The sequence below is a fragment of the Phyllostomus discolor genome, chromosome 10 (assembly GCF_004126475.2).
Source record: "Phyllostomus discolor isolate MPI-MPIP mPhyDis1 chromosome 10, mPhyDis1.pri.v3, whole genome shotgun sequence".
In the NCBI taxonomy this organism is placed as follows: Eukaryota; Metazoa; Chordata; class Mammalia; order Chiroptera; family Phyllostomidae; genus Phyllostomus; species Phyllostomus discolor.
The window spans coordinates 28,630,120-28,648,676 of record NC_040912.2 but is presented as its reverse complement, the minus strand read 5'-3'; the positions used below and the strand labels follow the sequence as shown (position 1 = coordinate 28,648,676).

At 34.6% G+C, this 18,557-nt stretch overlaps 1 protein-coding gene across 9 annotated transcripts in view; it reads left to right on the top strand.

Annotated features, from left to right (window-relative positions):
* PPP1R9A (protein phosphatase 1 regulatory subunit 9A) overlaps positions 1–18,557 on the top strand; it is a 264,007-nt gene that overhangs the window by 156,118 nt on the left and 89,332 nt on the right. For all 9 annotated transcript variants that reach the window (XM_036010601.1, XM_036010600.1, XM_036010598.1 and 6 more), the window contains 2 exons: positions 8,754–8,858; positions 16,931–17,066. In XM_036010601.1, coding sequence (XP_035866494.1) covers positions 8,754–8,858; positions 16,931–17,066 — 241 coding nt within the window. The remainder of the gene's footprint in view (positions 1–8,753; positions 8,859–16,930; positions 17,067–18,557) is intronic.

The following is an 18,557-nucleotide window of genomic DNA, read 5'->3' as shown; positions in this document are numbered from 1 at the left end:
ATTTTACATCATTCTTTTCAGGTTTGGGTGGAAAATAGCAAATGTGAAATTAGGGTGCTGTGTACATTTATCCTTATTCAACTGTTGGTTTTCAAATAATTTGAGCTGTTTTGGGGGCAACATGTTTTGGGTAACACCAGCATATAAAACAGGTGAGGAGTCCTGTTCTTGTGCTCACCCTGCAGCACACCCCCCTCCTGCAGGGCCCAGCTGTGCCCCCGAGGCGCCCTCAGGCCTGGGGTAGCCCTGCATGGAAACCGCCGTCTCAGTTCCACCCACGGCTTCCTCTCTGTGTGCACACTCTTGTGCCACTCTTCTAATCAGATATTTTGTTTGTTCACTCTCAGTATTTTCATATACACTTAGATCTTCACTATCTAGCATTCTGGGAAGACTCTGTTGACCGAAGTTCACGAACAGTTGTTCCAGCTGGTCTCCCTTTCATTCGTTGTTGTTTGCTTTGTTTGTGGAAGCCCCGTGAGGTAGAATTTTTGTTTTTGTTTCTCTTTGTCCAATATATCATGTCAGTAATAACTACCCAATAACATTATACAAAGCCTAAAATAATCCAGCTTATGTAGTTTTGTTAGCCTTCTCCTCATCGGTACTGGCTAATAGATTCAGAAGTGAAGGGTGCCGGAAGCGCCAGCCTGTGGCTGAAGAGCAGTGCTGGGGACAGGTGTGTATAGTGAATGGGAACTGCTGCAGAGGTGGCCAGGGCCCGACGCCTTCACAGATCAGCCAGGTGCATTCCCATGAGTTCTGTTCCAGGAGACAGTGCTTCCTGGGGAAAGCAGGCCATTTTCTCTGCTATTCTAGAAAATATTTGGAGAATCCAGATTATCCCCCATCCTTTCTGTGCTCCTAATTATGAGCCAAGACTTGAGAGTTTCTGTTCTGTAAGGTGGCATCTAAAAGTTATCCTCTCTCAGGAAAAGAAATTCAAGCAAATAAAAATCACTTCTTTAAACCTTCCTCAATGTACCTTACACACTCAAGTTTTGATCTTCAGTGTGTTCTTAGTATTCTAGAACTGGTGGACACTTTGCTTTAGGACTAAACTACTGTCCTTTTTCTGGAAAAGCAAAAGTTCATTTCATTAGCTTATCTTCACAATTATTTTTTTTCTGTCACTATTCCTTGTAGCATAGTCTCAGTTATCCATATACATTGAACTTGTGGCCTACTTAATTAACTTCTATTTAACAACCTTCACTAACAGATAGGAATTTGATGATAATTGCTTATCACACAGAATCAATTTAGGAGACTAGTGCATACCATTTTCTGTAACCACACACTATTTTTACTTCTTGTTTAAGAATTTTTTTAGTCCTCGCCTGAGGATATGTCTATTGATTCTAGAGAGGGAGGGAAGGAGGAAGGGAGAGAAAGAGAGAAAAACATTGGTGTGAGAAACATCAACCGGTTGTCTCCTATAAGCGCCTCAGCTGGGGATCGAACCTGCAACCTAGGTATGTGCCCTGACTAGGAATCAAACCTGTGACCTTCTGGCATATGGGACGACACTCCAACCAATTGAGCCACCCAGCCAGGGCCATTATTTTTACTTCTTAAAGTGCAAGGATGAAGACATTTTTAAAAAATATAATGCAAAGTTACAGTAAGTTTATAACATTTTAACATAAGCAGAGTTGTATATATAGTCATATGCCACTTAACTACTGAGATACGTTCTGAGAAATGCATCATTAGGTGATTTGGTCATTGTGTGAACATCCTGAAGTGCACTTGAACACACCTGGGTGGCGTAGCCTGCTACACTTAGGCTGTATGGTACAGCCTACTGCTCCTAGGCTGCAAGCCCATATAGCATGTGATTGTACTGACTACTATAGGCAGTTGTAACACAATGGTATCTGTCTATCTTAAACATAGAAAAAGTACAGTAAAAATCCCATATAAAAGATTAAAAATGGTGCACTGTATAGGGCACTTACCATGAGTGGAGCTTGCAGGTCTGGAAGTTGCTCTGGGTGAGTCACTTATTGGAAATCAACAATAATAATAGACTGAAAAACTCAAGATTAGGTCTAAGGGAAAGTTATGGGATGTCCTAAAAAAGAGGTAAACAATTTTCAAAGCAGTAAGTGTAAAGAAAATTGAGAGTAAAAACTAAACACAGAATTCTACTGTGTTTAACTGCACTGTGTAGAGCTGCACTTTGATTCTGTCCCTTATACTTTATTGTCTTTGTTATCAGACTGGGGGAGGAGCGGAGAAGGGTCTGTGTAGTTAAGCACTGAAGACAGTTGGAATGGGCCACTTACTTGTGGATATTAGCCTAAAACATGGATGATAACATGTTTGTAAAAACATATAACAGAAAAAAAGCAAGCTGAAAATAATGTACAAAAAGAAATAAAGAGATAGAGTTGCTTAGTAAACACCTTAAAGGGTTCAAAGACAAGAAATTAAAATATACTTAGCAAATTATTAAAATATTTTACAACATAATATTCTGTTTTAATGTTGGTGCAGTAGACTACTTTTCAACACTGTTGGGGGCTTACAAATTGAACAACCTTTCTTATACACTTTGACTAGGTAATTTCACTTCTAGGACATAATTCAAAGAAATAATTAGAAATATTCACAGTGATTTTATATAAAAATGCTAACTTGATCAACACCTTGAAACAACATATTGGTATAACAATATGTAAATGGTTTATATGTATAAAACTACAGCATAACATATATTCAATGTCTGTTGTAGAAAATTTTTTAATGATGTGATGTATTATTTAAGTATAGGCTCTGGAGTCAGATATCCTAAGTTTCCAGCCAGGCTCTGCCACTTATTTGATAGGACTACATCACAGGAGCCAAAAACTTCCTTTTATGTAAAACAGAACTACTAATAATATATTTAATCAGGGCTATTAGCAGGATTCAATAAGCTAAAGATACAATAAAAATTTAAAAAATAAAATAAGGTCTAAAAATAAATAATAAAGAGCATAACACATTGCCTGACATATCTAAGCACTCAACAAATATTATCTTGATGAATAAAAGTATAAAACCCCACAAAACCATATATTCAAATAATCTGAATTTTGTTAAGTAAGGAAAAAAATCACCAGCATAATTTTTATAGTAGTCAACTCTAGATGGTTAGATTACATGAGGTTTTTATTTTCTGTTTTATGTATTTCCACAGTTTCCAAATTTTCAACCTTGAACATGACTTATATTTGTAACTTTAATATATTCTCCAAAATCAGCACATGCTAATTTGACAGTTGATGATAGTGACTGTGGAAATGCTTTAAAAGGTTCTCTTTTAGACTGAATGAAGCATTACAGTTACTTCTTCTTTATTAAAGACACATATGTGCAGAACCATAAAGTAACTGGACCAAATGTTTTGGATTCAGGATCTATGATCTCTAAGCCAAAGCCAAAAAAGACATTTTCTCAAAAAAATGTAATGGACAGGGGGAGTTAATACACGTGATTTTGAGCTTCTGTTTTTCAACAGAAATTTTACAGTGCTCATCATATACAATATTAAAAGCTGTGTTTTATGACTAAGGTTTTGGAGAAAACTAGGTATTTTGGAAATCATGTATTAAGCTGTGTATTTTAAACCAAAATTATTACTCTTATTTGTCCAAAGACTCACTTTTATTATGTGAACTTGGGCTCTTATAAAAGATATTTCTGAGCTTCTAGTAGAGTTTTTAAGAAGGATTTTTTCTTAAGTGTCTAGCATATTTAAAGTTTTTATTTTATTTTTTATTTTTTTAATTAAAGTTTTCATTAGCTACTAGAATATAAGATTCATTAAAGTGCTTAGTATTCTCCATGAACTGATCAGATTATCGCTTTGTCATTAAATACCCTCGTAAGTGAGGAACATACTTCATATACACACGGTGAGACAGTGGCTTCTGCCCACTACAGCCACCAGGGAATTTGGAGCTTCATTTCTGCGACCTCAGAAACAGGTTAAATGACCAAAGAACCACAAAACCTCACTGGCCAAGATTTCAAAGGGTGTCCAGGAAATTTTTTAATGGAATACTTTGACCTCACAAATAGACAAAGAAATTAAAGGATAACAACTCCATTTTTTTATCATCTCTTACATTATAATAGGTAATGATAATGGATCTCTATAATCCCAATAGAGATCTCGAATGGTGAGATTATAAAATTACATTCCCAATCATTGTTGCTAACAGTGGGAAATTATTATCATTGTTGTTATCTAGTGCAAACTAGATTCAGAATTAAAGTGGCCAGGAACCAGTAAAAAAAAAAATCAAAAGTACTAAATTAGAAAAGAAAAACATGACAGCAAAGATAAAATTCTATTGCTGCTTTAGAATCACTCTGGAGACCAACCTAAGATGTGGCTGGTCTTAAACAATCCATGAAGCGCATTTCTGTGGTGGTGCCATTGGAGTGGCTTTGTGAATCTACTCTGGAACCTTGGTGGAGCTTTCAAATTATTATAGGTTAATAGTCAAAGAGTTAAAGTAAGGATGACGTTCATAAATATGAAATGAACATATATTCAACTGTAGTCAGCTCACTAAGAGAATCAGTGAAATGGTAAATGTAGTTCAAAGAACATTTTAGGAGTAGCATTTAAAGGCAAGTTAATAAAGTAATATTAGAGTAACAGTGCAAGTTTGATGCAAAACTGGTTAATATTCTCAGAGAAATAAACTATGGCTTATGAGATTATCTTTTCTAGTAGAAGAAAAGTGTCCGAGTTTTTTTCAGGACAAAGATCTACAAATTAACATGCAGCTTCAATGTATGCAGGACTTTTAATCAAGTTTAAGAAGTACATCAATTAAAATTCATTTCTCAAGTTATCCTTGAGTGGGCCTGTTAAGTAATGTACATACATGGCATTGAAAAGAATGGTGCCCTCCTTTGATTCGTATTTCCAAGCTTTAAATAATTTTGTTGAACACATGGCACAACATGATATAGACAACACTTGCCCAGGGTAATTATAGTAGCACCCAATTTTCATTGATGGAAAGAGTCAATATGATAAAGATATCATTTCCATAAACTAATCTTAAAAATCAGTGTAATTTATTAAGACACCAACAGGTATTTTTTTATAAAACTTGGCATGTAAATCCAAAACTGATTATGAAGAGAAGCTCAAAAATAGCTCAAAAATTTTTGAAGGCCAGGAACTAGGTAAAGGAAATTGCCTTGTGACATGTCAAAACTAATTATAAAACAATGTGGTATGCAGAGATAGACAGCCAGACATGTAGAAACGAATAGAGAACCGAAAACATGTTGTGGACCATTACAAATCAGTGGAGTAAGAAGTACGCTCTTTGTTAAATGTTAAGCCAATTGTTAATACACTTGGAAAAAATAAAAATATATTACTAGTATATTAAACCAAAAAAATAATTTCTAGGTGGATTACTATTTAAATGTAGAAAAACAATGTTGAAAATAATTTTCTTTTGAAGAAAATATAGAATAATTTTATAGTCTTGAGGTAGGAAAGGATTTCTTTTCTTTGTTTTTACATTTATTGTTGTACAGTTACAGTTGTCCCACCTTTTCCCCCATTGCTCACCCCTACCTCGTCCCCCCACTCCCACAGTCAGTGCCCGCCCCCTATTGTCCATGCCCTGGAGTTCTCTATTCATGCTTCTTTGCCCCTTCTCCTTCTTTCTACTCTTATTCTCCTCCCCCTTCCCCTCTGGTCACTGTCAGTTTGTTCTTTACTTCCAAGTCTCTGTTTCTATTTTGCTCATTTGTTTGTTTGCTGATTAGGTTTCACTTATAGGTGAGATCATATGCTATTTGTCTTTCATGGCCTGGCTTACTTCACTTGGCATAATGCTTTCCAGTTCCATCCATGCTGTCATGAAGGGTAGGAGTTCCTTCTTTCTTTCTGTTGTGTGGTATTCCATTGTGTAAATGTACCATAGGTTTTTGATCCACTCATTTACTGATGGGCACTTAAACTGTTTCCAGCACTTGGCTATTGTAAATAGTGCTGCTGTGGACATTGGGGTGCATAGGTTCTTTTGAATTGATGATTCAAGGTTCTTAGGGTATAGTCCCAGCAGTGGGATTACTGGATTGAAGGGCAGTTCCATCTTTAGTTTTTTGAGGAAATTACATACTGTTTTCCACAGTGGTTGCACCAGTCTGCATTCCCCATAGTGCGCTGGGATTCCATTTTTTCCACAGCCTTGTCAGCACTTGTTGTTTGTTGATTTATTAATGATGGCCTGACTGGTGTGAAGAGGTATCCACTGTGGTCTTGATTTGCATCTCTCTGATGTTGAAATGGTTAGTGATGTTGAGCATTTTTTCATGTGTCTCTGGGCCCTCTCTATGTCTTCCTTGGAGAAGTGTCTGTTCAGGATTTTCGCCCATTTTGTAATTGGATTGCTTTTCTTCCTGGTATGGAATCCTATGAGTTCTTTATATGTTTTGGAGATCAGACCCTTGTGTGAGGTATCGCTGGCAAATAAGTTTTCCCATACAGTTGGTTTCCTTTCCATTTTGTTGATGTTTCTTTAGTTATGCACAAGTTTTTAGTTTGATGTAGTCCCATTTGTTTATTCCTTCCTTTATATCCCTTACCCTAGGACAGGGGTGTCAAACTCATTTTCACCAGGGGCCACATCATCCTTGCAGTTGCTTTCAAAAAGCCGAATGTAATTTCAGCTTCTTAACAGTTGAGGAGTAGTTACATTTATATGGTCCTAAAATTATTTTGAGCCTTCAAAGGCAACCTCAAGGCTGATGTGGCCCCCGATGAAAATGAGCTTGACACCCCTGCCCTAGGGGATGTATTGGTGAAAATATTGCTGCATGGGATATCTGAAATTTTCCTGCCTATGTTTTCCCCTAGGATTTTTGTGGTGTCACAACTTATATGTAAGTCTTTTATCCAACTTGAGTTTATTTTTGTGTATAGTGTAAGTTGGTAGTCAAGTTTCATTTTTTTGCATGTACTTGTTCAAATCTTCCAACACCATTTATTGAAGAGGCTATTTTTACTCCATTTTATGTTTCTGCCCACTTTGTCAAATATTAACTGACTGTATTGGCTAGGTTTTATTTTTGGGCTCTCTATTGCATTTCATTGATCTATGTGCCTGTTCCTATGCCAGCACCAGACCGTTTTGATTACAGTGGCCTTGTAATATAGTTTGATGTCAGGTATTGTGATCCCCCCTCCTTTGTTCTTCTTTTTCAAATACAAAGACTACCTGATATAAAGCTAAAATTATAAATGAGATTCTGTATATTTTTTGTTTCCTTCAAAACCACTGTTTTCTAAAGAAATGTGAAAAGACAAGTTACAGATAGGGGTAAAACTATTTCAGATGATGTGAAAACATTATATAAACCAATAAGAAAAAAAAGATAACCCAACATCAACAAAGAATTGGTAAGAGACGTGATCTAACAGTGTGCAGAAGTGGGGAGTTGACTCTTAAATATAGGAAAAGACATTCAGCCACACAGATAGTTAGGGAAATGCATTTGAAATCACAGCATAGTGTCTTTTTACACTAACAAGATCTGCAGTATGTAAAGGGTCTGACTGTACCAAGCATTGGTGGGAGGGTGAAGAGTCAGCATTTGGAACTGAAATTTGTCAATTTGTTCAATTTGAAATTGCCTCTGATCTTTGACTCAGGAATCTTATTTCTAGATATTTAACCTAGAGAACTCACACATGTGTGTAAGGAAACATGTATGAAATTGGTTATTACAATAGTATTCATAATAGCTAAAACTTAATATAATTGTTCCTCTGCAAAAAAATGAATACATTTTTGTATATTTATCAAAATAATACTATATCATTGTTAATATGAACTAGCTAAAATTGTATTTGTAACCATGGATAAGTCGTACATATAACATTGAGTGAAGGAAACTAAATTGTACAAAAAGAGATATACTATGAAGTTTGAAAACTGGAAATGTATACGTTATGCCTATTCATGCATACTTGATATTTCTATTTCAAAACATCGATAGAAAGGCTAATCAGCATGATGGCTTCCTCTGTGTTAGCAATGAATGGAATAGAATTAGAGACAAATAATAAAGGGACTTCAGCTTTTCTGTAATAAATAATCTCATAATAATATTTGTGTATTTATTGTCTAATTTCTTCATTTTTCCATAATTAAAATACTTATTTTGAGGAATATAAAAAAGGGATGTATAAAACATGTATATAAATTTAGAAGCTTTATACACTAAATAACAGTCATATTGTATATTGCTCCTAAACATAAATATACATACACATGCATACATATGCATCTTTATGTGTGTGTGTGTGTGTGTGTGTGTGTATTATATATATATGAAATTTATATATGTGAAAGATTCCCTGGAATTTTTGTTGTAGAATTTCCTTGGAGAGTATGAAGCCCAAACAGTATTTTATTTGTATCTATAATGTTCTAAGTGATTTTTAAGGACAAAAGAAAATGCAGAAATGTCATACATTAACAATTCTTTGTGAGAGCAATATGGATGTTGGGTAACTGAATCTCTTCATTTAGTATTGCCTATTTCTATTCTTCAAAACAATCTTTTAAAAACAGTGACATTTGACAGATCTGAAGCTGATTATGTAATTTTGTATCAATAAAAGTATCTTAAAAATCAAGTATTTTGTCAACTCTTTTATTGTGGGTCGTAATGTATTATCAGAAAAATCAACTGTGTGTAATTTTTCTCTATTCCCGTAGAATACAAGTCAATGACCAGATTGTAGAAGTGGACGGAATCAGCTTGGTGGGTGTCACACAGAACTTTGCGGCAACAGTTCTCAGAAACACCAAGGGCAATGTCAGGTAAGCCTGTGGCCTCGGGTGTGTATGATTTGGTTACTTGGTATTTTGTTGAATTTAAAATTTCTGTGATTATACCTATCCATATATTTAATGATAATGAGAATTTTATCAAAATGCTAAAATATTTGCCATTTTTAAATTTTTCTTTATTGCAAAAAGTTTGTTTGAATGTAATTTAAAACTAAAAATTATAGTATTTTAGAAAAATTTAGTATATTTAGAAAGAAGATATGGAGTGTACTGTGTGAATCAGTGTGGTTAATTATTGCCCTGACTGGTGTAGCTCAGTTGGTTGGGCATTGTCTGGCAAAGCGAATGGTCCCCAGTTTATTCCTGGTGAGGGCACATGCCTGGGTTGCGGATTTGGTTCCAGATTGGAGCACATAGCGGAGGCAACTGATTGATGTTTTTCTCTCACATCAATGATTTTCTCCCTCTTTCTCTCTCCTTTACCTTCTCTCTAAAGATAAATAAATAAAATCTTTAAAAATATATGGCTAGTTATTGAGCTCCGTTAGTGTGCATTATTCACAGATGGCATGGCCATCTATGTAGAAAGTTCTAAGGAAGCTACAGGAGTTGTTACCAGAACTGATAAGTGAGTCAAGCAAGGTTATAGGAGATAGGGTGATATATAGAAATCAGTTCTGTTTCTATACACTAGCAACAACAAAGAATTGGAAATTCAAATTTAATAGCTTCCATGATAACATAAAAAAATGAAATACTTAAGGATAATCTGACTATTAAATATTTCAGCAAAATTCTTCTGAGAGAAAATAAACACAACTTAAATGAGTGAAGAAATAGACCATGTTTATGGATCAGAAAACTCAATATTGATAAAATTTTAATTCCCCCTCGGCCCCCACCAAATCTACAGATTAAGCACAATCTCAGTGAAAATCTCAGAAGTTTTCTTTTCTTTTTGTAGAAATTAACATTTTTTAGAAAAGAACAAAGTTGGGGATTTCCCTGCCTGAAAGCTACACTGATTACATCAGTCTGGTTGGGGCATAAGGATGTAAATACTTAGATGAATGGAGCAGAAGAGGGAATTTCAAAATAGACTTGCACAGACATAAACAACTGATTTTTGACTAATGCACCAAGGTAACTCAATGGGAGAAATTGTAGTCACTTCAGAAATCAGTGCTGGAACATTTTTAAAAAACCCCAAACTTGATCTCCTTTCCACAGTCTTTACAAAAATTAACTCAATTGGTCATAAATTTAAGTACAACAGCTGAAATCATAAAATTTTTAGAAAACAGGCAAAAAATCTCAATGACCTTGAGTTAATTGAGGATCTTTTATTAAGATGTAAAAAGGAAGAAGTATAAGAGAAAGAAATGGTAAAAATGGTAAAATGCACCAAAACTTTAAACACTTGTTTTGAAAAGTACTCTTAAGAAAATGGAAAAGCAAGGTAAAGAATGAGTATCTGCCAAACATTTATCTGATAAAGGACTATTATTTAGAAGATATGAAGAATGCTTATATGAAAAATATGCAAATCAATTCACTGAGGCAGATACACAGTTAAGTACCTGAAAAGCTGCAATAAAAACTTGTCCCGACCCCATGACTCCGGTTTGCATATTCATAGGAGCTTTGCTCATAATAATGGAAAACCAGTAAAACTGAGTTCCGATGTCCTTTGACTGATAAATTGATGTACACAATTTGTGTATATCACAATACACAGGGATGGGCAAAAGTAGATTAATAATAATAAATACAATCATTGATTAACAATACAAGAATAAACATTCATGCATTCACAGCTGTAAATCTACTTTCATCTGCCCCTCGACTTGTTTGTTTATTGTTGCATACCTTAGCTTAAAAACAACCCTGAACTTTCTGAAGCTATTTAAGAAAGACTGACCAGGATGGTGAGAAGTCTAAACATTTTTCCTTCTACATACGGGGTCTGGCGAAAATAATGTCCCTTCTTGTTACAAAATCTTTTATTACAAAATCATAAGCATGCAATTCTGTAACATAGCAATATCACACTCAAGCATACCATATGATTTTGGGTGAGATGTTCAAATTAAAACTATGAATTATTACACCCATATTATTCAACTGCACTCAAGCAGGCCTTACTTCTGCCGGACCCTGTATTGCTCTTCCCTGTTTGGAAGATATTGTAATACTAAAAAGAAAATTTAAATAAATGATAAGTGAATTTTTATAGATATGAAGGTGTTTATTTAGAATTTATACTTAGGCATATAATTTTGAAATATGGAAGTTTAAAAAATTACTTAAAAACCTTTGGTATATCTGAGATTTCCATTTGAAATGCATTAAATCTTGAAATGTTTTCACTTCATTTACATCATTTTAATAAGAGTTTTTGTTGCTACACTTTAAAAAAAAAGTTTTTGTTGCCATGATGCACAAGGGGAAATTGATATTTTCACTTTTTATCAAAGTGATTTTGTGATTGTGCATAATGAAGTGCCATTCTGGTGGAAGGCCGTGGAGGAATTGCCGTGTTCGTGGATATCATCAGTCCTTGTGGCTTTTGTGATTACATTACTCCTAAGGCCACAGACAAGAGGAACAGCCACTGTGGATTTCAGACCATGGATAGGAGAACTTTTTCTTAAAAGACTTTATTTATTTATTTCTAGAGAGAGGGGAAAGGAGGAAGAAAGGGAGAGAAACATCTGTGTGAGAGAGAAACATTGATTTGTTGACTCTTTTACACACCCTAACTGACCGGGGACCGAACCTGTAGCCCAGGCATGTGCCCTGACCAGGGATTGAACCAGCAACCTTTTGGTTTGTGGAATGATACCCAAAACTGAGCCATACCTGTCAGGGCAAACTTTTCTTTTATATATATGAGAATGGTCAACAGTCACTTGGTTGTATAGGACTTCAATGTCTAAACACTATCAATAAATTTTATTGATTAATTGATTGATTGATTGTATTTTCCCATTGCCATTGAGCCCTTTTTCCCGCCCCTCCCCTCCATAGTCACCAAACTGTTGTCCATGTCCATGAGCCCTTAACCATTTTTTAGCAAATTTTAGTGAAAGTGCCAGATATATCAATACATGTACTACCACTAGCTCAAGTAGAATTAAGTGAAATACTTAAAAAGCTACCAAGTTCAGAGTTAGGTCATGAAATGTGATCAAACATAGGAAAATACAAAACCTTTCAGAAGTACCAGTGTCCTTGTGACCCGAAGCTCTAGTCCTGAGGAAGAGTAAGTCTTGTGCAAGGCTTTTTTTGTTTGTTTTTTAAAGATACAGCATTCAGGATTTTGGTGTACATACAATAAGTATTTGTTAAAAGAATATGTGAATGAAAGAATTATTTATGTAAAAGTAATAACTGTATCCTAGTACAACTTTTCCTTTTTTAAAGTAGCTTAATTCCACATTGAGAATTTTTAAGCCTTGACAACAGATGCCATTTTCACTAATGTACCACTTTTATTAGAATAACTTTTGTCTGTAAAACAAGGCACTCATAAATCATTTCTCAACATAAACTCCCACAGAATTCACACAGAACATGGAGAATCTTTATTTCAATTCAGCAAATTGTTAGTGCAACTTTATAGATGTTTATTTTTTGACAGCTCACCAGGGTATTCAATTAACTAATCAGGTGCATTCCATATAATCTTGTCATCCAAACTCCAAAGGACAGTATATGGGCATTGCCTGCTCAAGTAATAGATGAAAAGATGAGGAAAAACGGATTTATCTGACTTTGTCTATTGTATCTCAGCTTGCGGGGGAGAGGGGACAGTCTCCAGGGAATAGTTCACATTGAAACCAGATCATTGTTTTGAACACTAGAACTGAGCCATGTAAACACATAAACCTTAATTATATATTTTGGTTCTAGTATTATATTATACATGTATATGTAAAACCTTAGAAAATACCTAATTTTTTAATGTAAATACCCATTACGGTTTGGTTTCTGTTACCTCATTCTTTATAGCTGAAAAAGTAAAAAGACCACACCATTTCTTGTCGAAGCAAAGAAAAAAAGTTAGGAAAGTAACAAGAAAAAAAATTTTTCAGAGGATCTCAAAATTCAGAAACAGGCCGATGTGAGCACGCATGTCCTTTCTGCCGGAGGTTGTGCCTGGAACAGACGTCAGAGCTGTGCACAGAGGTCACGTGTGCAGAGGGACTGAGTGTCGCAGGCTTTGGTTCTATTTTTGATTTTTTAAAAGTTCAGTTTAACATGGTCATGTAATCTATACACTTATCTTTTGAGAGTGTCCGATATCAAAATGTTCAAAGCATATTATAGTGCAAGTATTTTATCTTTTTCCTGTGGTTGACTCACAAAACCCCGATCATTTTTCAAAATTGTGAATCACAGTTTTCAAAACTTTGAATCACAATTCAAAGAAGAGGTAACTGGGACAGTGCATACTTTTAAATACACTCAGCCCTATTTATATCTTAATATATTGTCTAGATAAAAACAAGAGTAAACATTTATTAAATACTTTCTAGGTGCCAGGTAATTAGTTAAGTTTTTGTATGGATTACATAATATTTTTGTTACAGTTTTTTCCCCTTTTACAGAGACTTTAAACCCCTAAGTAACACAGCATATTCATACTATGACTATGAATCCATAATTGAAATAATAATCTTTAAATTTTACATTTTCTATTGTATTCTATATGTGCTAGATTATACATATACTGTTATAGGACATATTTATAAAGACTGCTTCAAAGTGCGCCAAACATTTAAGAACATATAGAAAGGTAATTTGAATGTTACACATTTTCTGAATGGGAGCTGTTTATTAGTTTTACCATAATAATAATAGTGCCTTCAAGGCCTCTCATATTTATACACATTTTATTCTTCTATCACTCCTGTAGACACATGGACTAGATACTAATTTTCAATGAGGAAAATAAAGATAGAGAACAGTCAGTTGTACTTCCGGGTGCTTTTCCTCTGGGCCGTACTCATCAGAATGAGTTCTAATGCTGCAGATGTGCACTGTAAGTTAGAGTGGGTCACAAGACTTTAAAGATGTGTGTGGCCAGGTGCTATAACGCTGCCCACCTTACCTGCTTGAATGAAGACATGTGTACTGTAACAACACTTTTAAAAGTGAGTATATTTCCTGAGAGGAATTGTCTGTTTTATATGCAGTTACAAATCACTTCTGTTTCATCAAACTGTAAAGTGATTTTGAATGCGAACTAATATTGGGCAAGTAGTGAATACTGTTAAGTTGTAGGGGTAAATTCATAAAGAAAGCCAGGCTGTGATTTTGAGCAATTATGCCTTCATGATTTAAAATGCTGGTTTCTTAAGCAATATGGAACAATTCTTATTTCATCTGAAACTTTTATTATGTATAATCATTCCTTTTAGGTTTAGCATTTATAAATAATCCTGGTTTGGAGTTGGAGATCATGATTTGAAGACAGGAAGGAAGTTGCACATCATATTGGAGTTTTGATTTATTATATTATGTAATTACATAATTTATTATGATGCAACCTAGACTTTAAAAAATTATTTTCTGCTTTAAAAATTCCTCACAAGGTCTTTCTTAAGATTCCTTCATTCATCTCTAAAATCAGCAATTAAACTCAGTTTCAACTATTTGGCAAGTGGACCACATCTGACGTTTTTCTCTTCCTGAATTGTGTTTAGATTAACTTTAAACACTTGCCTTGCAGAGGAAATAAACTTTCCATTCTTAGGGAAAATTGTTAAACTAAAAGATGGACAATGTAATTCTCAAATTCATTTATGGTCTAAATGAAGGCGAATTCTAATTTACTTACTATGAGCTTGGCTACTGCTTTTGATTAATATGCATTTTATACAGTAATTGCTTCCTTAAATCTCCTGTTATCTTTATATAGGTAAGTTATACTCTATTGTGCATTTAAAGGAAGAAAACATCAGTATAGAAAACTAAGAGGTAAACCACAGATAGGCAGAATATAATAAATCAAACACATGTATCATTTGTGTATGTATCTCTGTGTATGTGTGTATCTGCAATATCTATAGATGAGGATGTGTAAATAGGTATCCAGAATATATAAAGGACCATTACAACTCAATAATAAAAAGTCAGACAACCCAGATTAAAAAAAAATGGGCAAGGGATTTGAAAAGATATTTCACTAAGAAAGACATATGGATAGTCAAAAAATGCATAAAAAGACACTTAAAATCATTAGTCATCATGGCATTAGATATTAAAACCATTATAAATACAATTAGATACCTACCCAGTAGAATGGCTAAAATTTTAAAAAACAATCCTAAGTGCCAGGAATTGAACCTGCAACCTTTTGGTCTATGGGATGATGCTCCAACAAACTGAGCCACACTGGCCAGGGCAGCAATTTAAAAAAAAATTAAATATATACTTAACATATAACATTAATTCTACTATTATTTGTCTAAGGAAAATGAAACTTTATGTCCCCACAAAGACTTGAACTCAAGTTTATAATAACTTTGCTCATACGATCTAAATCCAACCCAAATACCTATCAATAGAAGAATAGATGAACCAAATACAGCAAATCTGGTACAATGAAATACTATTCATTGATAAAAAGGAACACATTGCTGATACTTGCAGCAACATGGCTAACTGTCCAAAACTTTATAGTGAGCCAAAGAAGCCAGACACTCTGTAATTCCATTTGTATGAGACTCTAAAGACACATCTACTGTGGGCCCAGGTGAGCGATTTACTGCAAAGGGAGATGGTATGTTTTGGGTTAATGGAAATGTTCTGCATCTTTATTGGTGTAGTGTCTACAGGTTTATACACTTGTCAAATTTATCGGCCTGTACATTTAGAATAGATGTATTTTACTGTGTGTAAATTACACCTGAATAAAGATGAAATTTCTTGTATTTATGAATTCTAATTATAGTATATTCTTAAAGGAAAATAGGTCAAATAATAAAATAGACATGCAAACATAATATCAAAATTAAGTCCTGTTTGAAACTTCATAAAAGTCTTTCCAAAAAACAATGAATTATTAACATCTGAGTATAGAAATTTGGACATTTAGTGTATTTGTACAGAGAATGTGGAGTATTTCATTTAAAATTTTAATTGAATGCAGCGATGTATCAATCATAGGAAAGCATCAATTAAATATGGAAATAGCTAAGAGTCACATCCAAAGTAGTGATGTTAAATAATATGTAGAAATTATATCACGGAGATATTTTATTTGTATTTTTGAAAAATAGAACCATATATTATGTGTGAAAAGATGTTAAGTGAATATTAATTTGTTGAACAAAACACACAGTATAATGAGGACATATCAGCAGTGACTGGGCCTTGCAATAGACGACTTCCCTGGCGTTTCCTTTATACTTTTTTTTTCCTGCAGGAATTAATACAAATGTATTTCCCTTAGTCCCTTTATTATTTGAAGGCATGTTCCTCCTCATACCATCTTTCTCCAAAAGAAGTTAATTAATTCACCGCCTGTCCTCATTTTAGTTTTTCATTTTAAAGCCAAAGAAAAAACCCACCTCCTTTAGTTTCCCCTCTTTCTCTTTATTTCCAAAATTAAAGTAACTTAGCAAAAAGCTACTACCTCTCTCTGTGTATATTTACCCACTTAAGGTATGCTATACCTCAAGAAGTTTTCAAGCAGTTTTTGTTTTATAAGGAGGACATTATTATGGAACTCTGAAGTTCAGTAGTACAGGAAATTAGGTGTTTGCTCCCATACGTAGGGCATCAAAAATGTGTAAAGTACTGTTGAATGAATTACATTTGGTTCGTCTTCTCCCAAGGTAACATTTTTTTGTGATCATTTATTTCTCTTTCCTTTCTTTTCCTTTGGGCTGCTGCAGACACCGCCCTGAACGACTCAGTTAACCAATCCTGCCACCCAGGCCTGCCATTTAAAGTATAGCGATGATGTTACTACTTTTTTGAGGCTTCTTGAGCCCTGATGAGATACCAAGCTGGGTTACTTGGTTACTTTTGTTAGCTCTCCTATTTAGGAGACAGTCTAACTGTATTAGCCTTCTTTAACCTTCCTGCAGATTTGTTATTGGGCGAGAAAAACCAGGACAAGTGAGCGAGGTGGCGCAGTTGATAAGCCAGACGCTGGAACAGGAGAGGCGCCAGAGAGAACTGCTGGAGCAGCACTACGCCCAGTACGACGCGGATGACGACGAGGTAGGCCGCCCGCCGCTTTCTTTTCCTATGCTTCTTCTCGCTAGGCCCTTACTTTGTAGAGCTCTGTTTACTTCTTAACAGTATGACAGACTCTTTGCAGGTTTCCAAGGAGAATGTGGCTGCATTCAACCTCACCAGAAAGAAATATTACTCGAATTTGTTATTCATTTATGAATCAAGTAATGGTATTCTGTTTACAGTGTGAAGACTTTGGAATAAAAGGAGTCATCTCATCACTCTATGACAAGAAATTCATTGAAACAAAAAAAGAGTTAAAACACCAAAATGTCCGTAGTAGCTGCCTTTAATGTTTGAGTTGGGTGATTTTCTTTCTCAGCTTTATGTTCTTTCAATCTTTATCAAATTTTCTGTAAGTATAATGCTTTTTCAGAAAAAATCAATAAACATTTTGCTTGAAAAAGCACCCATACAAGCACAGGAAAGTACTAAAAATCACTGAATGTTTTCTTTTTTCCAGGAAGAGAAAGTTCTTTGGATCTGCTCACTATGATTTGTGCTAACATAATGCAGAACAAAGCTTTTCCACCAACACATATTCCATAGAGTAGATACATATTGGAATAATTTTGCATCCTGTTCTCTGTAGAAGATCAAGTAAATGAGTAGAAGCTAACCCCCAAGTGAAAACGGCTGTCCGGAACCCTTGTGGGGAGTAATATAATACAGATGCTGGCCTATTTCTAATGTAAACGCCAAACATACGTTGATATAATGGGACAATGCACTTTATTTTAAAGATGCATGTGTTTCATATCGGCATGTCAAAAGATCCATCAACAATTTAGTTGTAGTATTTCAATCTCCATAAACATAGTGAATATTCAGGTAAAATAAATATTCTTTATTCCAGCTGATATAAGGACAGTACAACTTACTATGTTCAACCTCTACTCATCTGAATTTATTCTTTGTCCAGAACTTTTTTTGGTTTCTAGCCAGGATGTAGTGAAGATTAATACACAGACACTCAAATATTTTCTATGTATCTTTTAGTCTGAAATGTTTTAACCCAAATATATTTTAGTCTTTCCATTTGCTTGTAGTATAATGAGGATGTAATTTCCATTTATTACAGCAGGAAATTTACAATGGTGCATTAGTTAACTTTCGATCAAAGAGTACACATTAGAAAGTCTTCACGTGAAAGATTAGTCTCTTAGAATTCTGTGTAGTTGATTTAGGTTTTTTCCACTTGCAGAATTCATTTGAAACAGTGAGTATTTTTTCATTATACTGAGACATTATATATGAAAATATTATCTTGGATTTAGAAACCGAAGGAGTGATTACCTCAGATATTTGAACTTTCATCTTACCTAGTTTTTCCATCCTCTGCGCTGGTGTTTTCTGTTTCCGCAGAGATACTGATTTGCTTTGACTACAAGTCTGTTTTAGGGTCATGGAATCATTCTCTGCAGGTCTGGTTTCTACCTGCCCGCTCTGCTGGAAGGGCTTTGGATCTGAGGTCCA